This window comes from Mirounga angustirostris, unplaced genomic scaffold (assembly GCF_029215605.1).
Source record: "Mirounga angustirostris isolate CCGP_5_RB_7025 unplaced genomic scaffold, mMirAng1.0.hap1 SCAF_15, whole genome shotgun sequence".
Taxonomy (NCBI): Eukaryota; Metazoa; Chordata; class Mammalia; order Carnivora; family Phocidae; genus Mirounga; species Mirounga angustirostris.
The window spans coordinates 73,759,153-73,768,207 of NW_026991723.1; the positions used below are offsets into that span (position 1 = coordinate 73,759,153).

The 9,055-nt window shown below is 42.1% G+C and overlaps 1 protein-coding gene across 3 annotated transcripts; it reads right to left on the reverse strand.

Moving 5' to 3' along the window:
* Positions 1–1,086: 1,086 nt before the first annotated feature.
* CDC26 (cell division cycle 26) lies at positions 1,087–9,049 on the reverse strand. 3 transcript variants are annotated; one of them, XM_045882963.2, is made up of 4 exons: positions 8,865–9,049; positions 6,500–6,613; positions 5,911–6,032; positions 1,087–1,519 (listed from the first exon to the last, which is right to left on the reverse strand). In XM_045882963.2, exons 3-4 carry the CDS (start codon positions 5,989–5,991, stop codon positions 1,343–1,345), a joined length of 258 nt encoding a protein of 85 aa, XP_045738919.1. In that variant the 5' UTR covers positions 5,992–6,032; positions 6,500–6,613; positions 8,865–9,049; the 3' UTR covers positions 1,087–1,342. The 3 variants fall into 3 exon arrangements, with proteins under 3 accessions (XP_045738919.1, XP_045738920.1, XP_064434979.1); XM_045882964.3 differs by having other exon boundaries at positions 6,508–6,613; positions 8,865–9,031; XM_064578909.1 differs by having other exon boundaries at positions 5,911–6,079; positions 8,865–9,031.
* Positions 9,050–9,055: the final 6 nt, after the last annotated feature.

The following is a 9,055-nucleotide window of genomic DNA, read 5'->3' on the forward strand; positions in this document are numbered from 1 at the left end:
TAACAGAATGGAAGGACCTAGATCAAACTGGAAGAATAAAGGTTTTCTTTTTTTTTTTATTATCGTAATCCCCATACATTACAGAATAAAGGTTTTCTAAGAATGGTTGGAGGAAGAAGAGAAACTATATATCCTCCTTTCCCTGCCTCTCCCACATTCTTTTTATTTTTTTTAAAGATTTTATCCATCTTCGAGAGCGAAGAGAGCACAGGAGCAGGGAGAGGGGCAGAGGGAGGAGAAGCTGACTCCCCAGGACCCCGAGATCATGACCTGAGCCAAAATCACACTTAACCGACTGAGCCGTCCAGGTGCCCTTCCTCCACATTCTTAATACCCAGCCTTAAGCTACCCCTAGAAAAATTGGGCAAAATCTTGCTAAGGGGTCTCTTCAGAACTGATGACTCCAGAGGTTCCTTCTACCACAGTTGGCAGTTCCCTGTAGTTGAATTAAATGGTAAAAACAACAGGACATGATTTTTTTTAAACTTTATTTTTTTAGTAATCTCTACACCCAAAGTGGGCCTCAAACTCATGACCCCGAGATCACGAGTCGCATACTCCTCCAACTGAGCCAGCCAGGCGCCAACATGATTCTCAATCACCCTCTCGACTGGCTCTTGGTGGGAAAAATTCTTAGGCAAGTTGGGAAAGAAAGGAAAACTGGAATGATGGTAATTCTGTTAGGAGCATTCCTATTACTGTGTTTCCCTCCACTGTCTGTCCCCCTCCCCAAATTACACTCAGACTAGCTACAAAGCCATTCTGTAAACAGATTCTGGAAACCCACAGCATGACCACCTTTACACAAAATCATTAGAATCTCATCTCCACCAGGGCAGGGATCTTTGATTTTGTTCACTGATGTTACTAAGTGCCCAGAACAGTATCTGGCACATAACACGAACTCAATAAAATACTTGCTGAATAGATGAGTTGAAAGTCAGTGCCAGGGATCAACTGAAGTGTTCTGTGCTTCACGTCTCTCAATAAAGGTGGGAAGAATGATGTTACCTCTTGTAGCAATTACCTTTTAAAGTCTGGGGGGTTAACAGTGCTATGATTATGCTTCATTAAAGGTGTCGCACGCTTTTCCAAAAATATATTTATTTTTAAAAACAAAAATCAGACAAGTTTTATAGAGTCAAATTTTCCAGAGACAAACTAGAGTTTAGATTTCCCCTTAGAGCAAAAGTTAAGCATCAGTAATCTCATGCAGAAGTGTTTCTCTGCAGGAGGTAAAACATTCTGCTTGACTGCATGCACTCAATTCTCTAAAGCTTGTTTGTACTTCTGCCATCATTTTACTCCATTCCAGGGCTCTGGCATGCCAGACAATCCGCCTCTAAAATTCGAAACTTCCAAATTGAGATGAACGATTATTGGGCTTGGGTTGGGGTTTATAACCAATTCGATCATTAATCATTTGTTCCCGGCTCTTGGGGTCACTGCTCAGCCCAATGGCACCTTCTCCATCACTGATTCCTACGACGTCCACTTCTTCCTTTTGTTTCTTACGGGTCTGGAAGTATAAAAGTCTTAGGATTAAAACAATGTTCTTTCCATTAGCAAACATTTATTTGGCACCTGCCATGCACCAGGCATAGGGTGAAGGCTAGGGTTAGGGCCTACAAAATGATAAGCTGAAATCCTAGGTTTAAATGGATAGTAAGGGTACAAGCGGGGATACAGGGACATGGCGAGAAAAGATGTAACCCCTACCCTCCAGGATGTCACAGTCTAACAAGGAAATAGGTAAAGAGACAAGGACAACAGGGTGATCACAGCTATGACAGGAAAGTCCACACTGCTAAAGAGACATAAAGAAGAGATAAGGAGTTGGGTGTGTCGTGGCAGAGCTTCAGAGCAGGAAGCTGCAATTAGAAAGATAAATAATATACGAGAAGATGGATGTTAGCTGAAACTACTGTGGTCATTTCACAATATATGTAAATTACACCATCATGCTCTATGCCTTAAACTTACACAGTGGTATATGTCAGTTATTTCTCAATAAAACTAGAAAAAAAAAGATAAATAAGTTGGCAGACAAGGGAAAGAGAAGGATGTTTCTTTTTTTCCTTTCAAGATTTTATTTTAAGTAATCTCTACACCCAACATGGGGTTCAAACCCACAACCCCGAGATCAAGAGTCCCATGCTCTACCGACTGCACCAGCCAGGCACCCAGAAAAGGGTGTTTCAGTAAATGTATTATTCAAGAGAAGAGATGGAAAAATTAAGGGACTGATAAAGCAATAACCACCAGAAATTAACAACTTCACTGACACCATGAAATTAAATGTAACACAGGAATACAAGGTTTTGTCCTATCTTATCAAAATGCCTGAATTTTGAGGTTTCATTTTGTTTTCAGGTAAAAGGTTTGGCTCTTGGGGTGCCTGGGTAGCTCAGTCAGTTGAGCATCCACCTCTTGATTTCAGCTCAGGTCATGATCTCAGGGTTGTGAGATCTGGCCCTGCATGGGGCTCCGTGCTCAGCACAGAGTCTGCTTGAGATTCTTTCCCCCTCCTGCTGCTCCTTCCCCTGCTTGCACACACTCTCTCTCTCAAATAAGTAAATTAATTAAATCTTAAAAAAAAAAGTTTGGCTCTTAAGTCACAAGTGACTGCAGAATTCACCAAGTCGGTATCTCAGTTTGATCATTTTTCTTTTTTTTATAATTTTTTTTTTTAATTTTTTATTTATTTGCGAGAGAGAGAATGAGAGACAGAGAGCATGAGAGGGAGGAGGGTCAGAGGGAGAAGCAGACTCCCTGCTGAGCAGGGAGCCTGATGTGGGACTCGATCCCAGGACTCCAGGATCATGACCTGAGCCGAAGGCAGTCGCTTAACCAACTGAGCCACCCAGGCGCCCCTAAGTTTGATCATTTTTTTTAAAGATTTGATTTTTAAGTAATCTCTACACCCAACGTGGAGCTTGAACTCACAACCTCAAGATCAAGAGTTGCACAATCCACCAACTGAGGCAGCCAGGCACCCCTCAGTTTGATATTTTTGAAAAGAGAGATTAACACTTATCCCTTAACTACTACTACCTGACTATAAGATGATATTAGATAATAATATTCTCTGAGAGAGTGAACAAATGTTTTATCTAGCATTCCTTGGAAGAATGGCTTGACTACTCTAACCACTGGAATCGCCACCATTCTTCACCACTTACTAATGAACTCAGCATTAAATGCCAATGTCACAGTATCATACTAAATCAAATAGGGTATTACTTTATATGTGTGTGTGTGTGTATAAAATGACCTTTTTGAGTTACTCTCTAGTCTACACTACCAATAAGTAACATTACAAATAACTTAGTGAAAACAGGTTAAAAGGCAAAGGATACTATCATTTTATAAGCCATGAGAAACTGAGAATGTCCAAATGGTATGAAATCACTTATAAGGCTTCCCACCATGAACAACTACTGACTGTTTCAGAATCCAGAGTCATCAAAATATAGTTAAACTCATTTCAGTATCAAATGAAATACCAGTTTCTACTGGTTTCATTTTATTTTAGTTTAGGGCAAATCTATCCCTAAGTTGCTCTAAAACAGGTCAAACCCATTGGATAATTGCCTTTAGCAGAAACACTAACTCAACAGTGAACTGATTCTGCAGAATCAAAGTTCAGTATGCCAACACTTTATGAGACTCATTACAACTGAAGTTTAAATCATACTGAAAGGACTTTTCAGTGGAAGGCAACCAAGTGTGCAGAGGCACCAAGATCAAAGTTAAAAAGACGAACCATGAGAGATGATGGACTCTGAAAAACAAACTGAGGGTTCTAGAGGGGAGGGGGGGTGGGAGGATGGGTTAGCCTGGTGATGGGTATTGAGGAGGGCACATTCTGCATGGAGCACTGGGTGTTATGCACAAACAATGAATCATGGAACACTACATCTAAAACTAATGATGCCATGTATGGGGATAATATAAGAATAAAAAAATTAAAAAAAAAGATCAAAGTTAAAGATAACTTGACAGTGAAGATAAAGTAAAGATAAAGATAAATGAGCAAGGACTAGGCCACAAAGGACCTTGTATGCCATCCTAAGGAATCTAGACTTTATTCTCAGAGCCATTGAAGAATTTAAGTCTTATTAATGGACATCATTTAATACTGTGGGATAAGCTACACTTAAAAATACATATTGATGGGGTGCCTGGGTAGCTCAGTCGGTTAAGCATCTGCTTTTGGCTCGGTCATGATCTCACGGTCTTGGGATCGAGCCCCACGTTGGGCTCCACACTCAGCAGGGAGTCTGATTCTCTTTCCTCTCCCTCTGCTCCAACTCCCACTTGTGCTCTCTCTGTCTCACTCTCAAATAAATAAATAAATAATCTTAAAAAAAATACATATTGAGCTCCCACCATGATGCAGGGATGAGCTCCTTCCCAAATGCTGGGAGCTCTCCAGTGGAGAAGACAAACGTGGTATCTACAATCAAGGTTCCTAATGTAAATGCTACAATAAACAAATCATTGTAAATTATAATAAATGCTATAAAATAAAAGGATAAAGTGCTCTGGGGCGCCTGGCTAGCTTAGCTGGTAGAGCATGTGACTCTTGAGCTTGGGGTTGTGAGTTCAAGACCCACGGTGGGCATAGATTACTACAAAAAAAAATAAAATTAAAATAAAGTGCTTTGAGAGACCCTGAGGAGGGATAGCATGGACGGGAATGACACCCCTAATTTGAATAGGGTCAGAAGCAGCCTCTCAGACTAAAGAAGCAACGTTTCAACAGACATGAAGACAGGGGAAGAGGAAAATAACATGTACAAAGGCCATGCACGATAAACAGCTTGGCGTGTTCAAGGAAATGAAAGAAAGCCAATGTGCCTGGGATACAGAAGCCAGGGCAAAGAATGGCAGGAGCTGAAACCTGAGGAGCCAGAACATACAAAACTTGGAGGTCATGATAAGAAACTGGGATTTTATTCTAAGTGCAAGAAACCATTGAATTCCAGGGGAATGACATGATCTGAAAATTTTTAAAGAGCATTCTAGAAACCTGACATAGAATAGATTAACGAGATAAAAATGGAAGTAGGAAGACCACTGAGGACGCAACCAAGATTGTAGAGAGAGAGGTGATGGTAACTTGGACTAAGGTAGTAACCATGGAGATGCACGGGGTGAATCCAAAGGGTAGGAAAAGGGAGAACTCAAGAGTGACTCCTAGGTTTCTGGCTCGAGCAGCTGCAGAGATACTGACATAGGGAACACCTGAAACTGGCTTGAGGAAGAAATCAAGAGGTCTTTTGTTTTAACACGTTAAGTGCAGGAGACTGAACAGAGACTCCCAAGGCTCTCAGGTCCAAATCCCTGAACCTCTAAATGTTGCCTTATATGGAAAAGGGTCTTTGCAGATGTGATAAGGATCTTGAGATGGAGACACTATCCTGGATTACATGGGTGGGCCCTAAAATGCCATTCCATGTATCCTTGTAAGAGAAGGCAAAGGGAGATTTCACAGACACAACAGGCGAAAGCAATGTGATCGCGGATGCAGAGACTGGAGCAATGTGGCCACAAATCAAGGAATGCCAGTGGCCACCAGAAGCTGAAAGAGTCAAGAAACAGATTCTCCTCTACAGCCTCTGGAAGGAGCGTGGTCCTGCTGACACCTCGATTTGGGACCAGTGATACTGATTTCAGATTTCTGGCCTACAGAATGGTAAAGGAATACATTTCTGTTTTTTTTAAACCACCAAGTTTGTGGTAATTTGTTACGGCAAGCCACAGGAAACTGAACACATTAAGTTTGAGATGCCTTCCAGCATCCAAATAGAGGTTTCAAATAAGCTGTTGGTAAAAGAGTCTGGAGTCCAAAAGTTAAAGTTATTGTTTTAAATATCCCTAAGGATTCGAAAGTTGTACTCTTACCTCCAGGTCCTTTCGAATGCTCTCAAACTCCTCAATGTCATCAAGCTTCAGCTCCAGGCGGGTTGGTTTTCGCCGCAGCATACTGAGATCAACACTGAGGGCCAGACCCAGTGAACTATCAGCTGTTAGAAATAGCAGAGGAGGAAAAACCGGAGGGGATAAACCTCAGCTACAAATACAAGATCAATTTGTCAGCATGCATGTTAAAGGAATGGTGATACAAAAGACTCATTTGGGTTCACACATAGACTTCTAAGTCATCAGATGTATGATTATTACATGATGAAGATCCATAACTCTCCAATTCCAAAAAAAACCCAGTCTTCTTCAAGAAAAAAAGAGCAAGCTGCCTATAAAAGAGGATTCTAAGCAACAATCACTTTAATCTTATACTCCAGTCACATTCAAAGAAATACTCTAGCTCAGAGAATAAAGCTAAAATAACATATCTTAATTCAGTATAATTACTGGGAGAGTACATAAGCCATTAAATTTGATCGACTCTGCATAAGAACTGTGACAGATTTGTTATCACTCCTGAATACTGAAATCAGCTTACTAAATCTCATGAAAACTCCGTATAACTCACCAACTCACAGGGTTATCCTCAGGGTCTAAACAGGTCCTAAATGGATAGGTCATTCATTCATTAAACAAACACTTCTTATGCTCCCTCTCCAGAGTTAAAAGGCATAGCCACAGCCTGTGGGGAAAACAAACACGTAAACAAAAAATTGCAACATATTCTAATGACTCTGATGGAGGACAATGCAATGGCACCACACAGGCACCCAATCCAGTCTGGGTGGAGTGTGGGATAAACAGGGACATGGAAGGCCTTCTGGAGGAGATGTCTTAGCTGACTTGTGAAGGGCAGGCAGAGAAAGGGGAGTAAGGTAGAGAGAACAAGAACACAAAGAGGCTCAAAAGAACAATCCTGAGGCTGAAAGCCTAAGGTAATGCTTATGCTAACAAAAAACAATTTTTTTTAAAGACAGTGAAACTCCCCAAGTCAGTTTAATACCTGTTAATGGCATCATCTTTATATTCTCCATAGCATCCAGCAGAGTGTATCTATAATAACCACTCAGTACATGTGCTGTTGAATAAACTGAGAAACCCAAATAAAGTTAAATGAACTTTTCTTGAGCACTGTGCTACACTTTTCCATTCCCATTCTTTACATTTTTATTTGAACACAGAAACCCTGTGATGCTGGCAAAATTACCTCTATTTTATAAATGAAGTTGAAACTCTTCAGTTTGGTTAATAAATGTCAGCCTCCTATAAAACTTATACATAGGTCACATGGTGAGGATTAAATGAGAATGATGTAAACAAAAGCTCCTTTAAAGTATGTGCAGCTATAGGGGTGCCAGGTTGGCTCAGTCAATAATGCATCAGACTCTTGATCTCAGGGTCATGAGTTCAAGCCCCACATTGGGTGTGCAGCCTACTTGGAAAAAAAAAAAAAAAGTGGACGCCTGGGTGGCTCAGTTGGTTCGGTGTCTGCCTTTGGATCAGGTCATGATCCCAGAGTCCTGAGATGGAGTCCTGGGATCCAGTCCCACATAGGCTCCCTGCTCAGCGGGGAGTCTGCTACTCTGCCCCTAACCTGGCTCATGCGCACATGCACAAGCCCACTCTCTCTCTTTTAAATAAATAAATAAAATCTTTAACAAAAAAAAGTATGTACAGGTATAAACTATTATTACATCTATTTAGTATGTAGCTAGAGACTTAAGTATACAAAAGAAGAAACATATCCTTCTGTGAAGCTTGGAACAGAACAGGGGATATTCTCAAACAGTGGCACATACATTTCATATTGTTTTACATTGTTTCAGATATTATCTTGGGGAGCCTGGCTGGCTCAGTCGGTGGAGCATGGGACTCTTTATTTCCGGGTTGTGAGTTCGAGCCCAACGTTGGGCGTAGAATTAAAAATAAAATCTTAAAAAAAAAACCCAAACAACCCTAAAATAAATAAATAAATCAGATACTATCTTAAAGCCAATGTAAACAAATGGTAGAGGAAGCCAAAGTTCCAAGGGAGAGTAGGGGAGGAAAGAATATTTCAAAGAAAAAAGCTCTGCTGTACATTTTCTTGTATTTTCTTTAGTTTTCTGCAAACTGTAAAGCTCGCCACTAGGAAGTAGTACAGAGTAAAGGGCAAAAGTTCTCGCTCAAGAAAAAGAGCAGAGGACAGAGATTTTAATCCCACACGCCACTGATCTTGGACAATTAGCTTCATCTTTCACTAGACCTTAGTTTCCTCGTGTTCTGTACTCTGTTGCTTAGATTGAACGAGGTAAGGCAGTGTAAGTTTCTGGAACATAATTTGGCATTTGGTAAACGCCCAATAAACAATAGTTATTATTACTGTAATTGTCCTTGGCGAGGTTAGGGGCGGCTCTGTCCAGCTCGAGGAACACCAATATTTTAAGTATCTCCACCCCCGACACGGGGGCCAAGTCCTCGTCTTGTTCATCTCCGCTGCCCCAGCCCCGAGCAGAACACAGGGCCACGCAGAGTTGCCGGTGTGCACTTTACCTGACGCCTTCACAGGCATCTTCTCACTCTGAATCAGATACAAAGACCGGGCTGAAGACAAACAACAAAAGAAGGCCACGGCTCCTCCTCCGGGTCTTTATTTTACTTTGGCGCTAGAGGGCTCTTCGAGCTTAATCTGTCGCCAATGCCCAAATCCCCAAAAATTCACCCAGCTCAGAAGACCCTTGGGAAAACTTCCCGACAGCAGAGGAGGAGAACAGCACTCCCTCCGCTGCTCCAGAGTGGCACTCCCGGGTCCAGAGCGAGGGTTTCCATGGCAACATGGCCCTCCGCTCCAGGACGACTGAAGCCTCTCGTAGAGCCAGGAGCGACGTGAGGCCTCGGAAACCCTCCATTTGCTCCGGAGTTCAGCCCCAGGCCGCGCGACTCGACGAACCTACCTCTTTTCAAGCCTGCTCAGCGTTTTCCCGGAACCCCGGCGCCCACCGCGAATCTTCTGCTAAGCGAACTGGACTACACTTCCCAGACTGCTCTGAGATTCTCTCCTCCAGAACCTCGTCTTCCGCGTGCTTTTCTCAGAGGTTTTCCACGGTTCACGCTACTCTTCGCGCCACGACTCCTCCGTACTACA

Bases quoted from the DNA above. Each gene is read 5' to 3' on its own strand.
- CDC26 (XM_045882963.2), bottom strand. From the start codon at position 5,991: ATGCTGCGGCGAAAACCAACCCGCCTGGAGCTGAAGCTTGATGACATT. The intron at 1,520-5,910 runs GTAAGAGTACAA...TTATACTTCCAG, and splicing joins GCATTCGAAAGGACCTGGAG to ACCCGTAAGAAACAAAAGGA.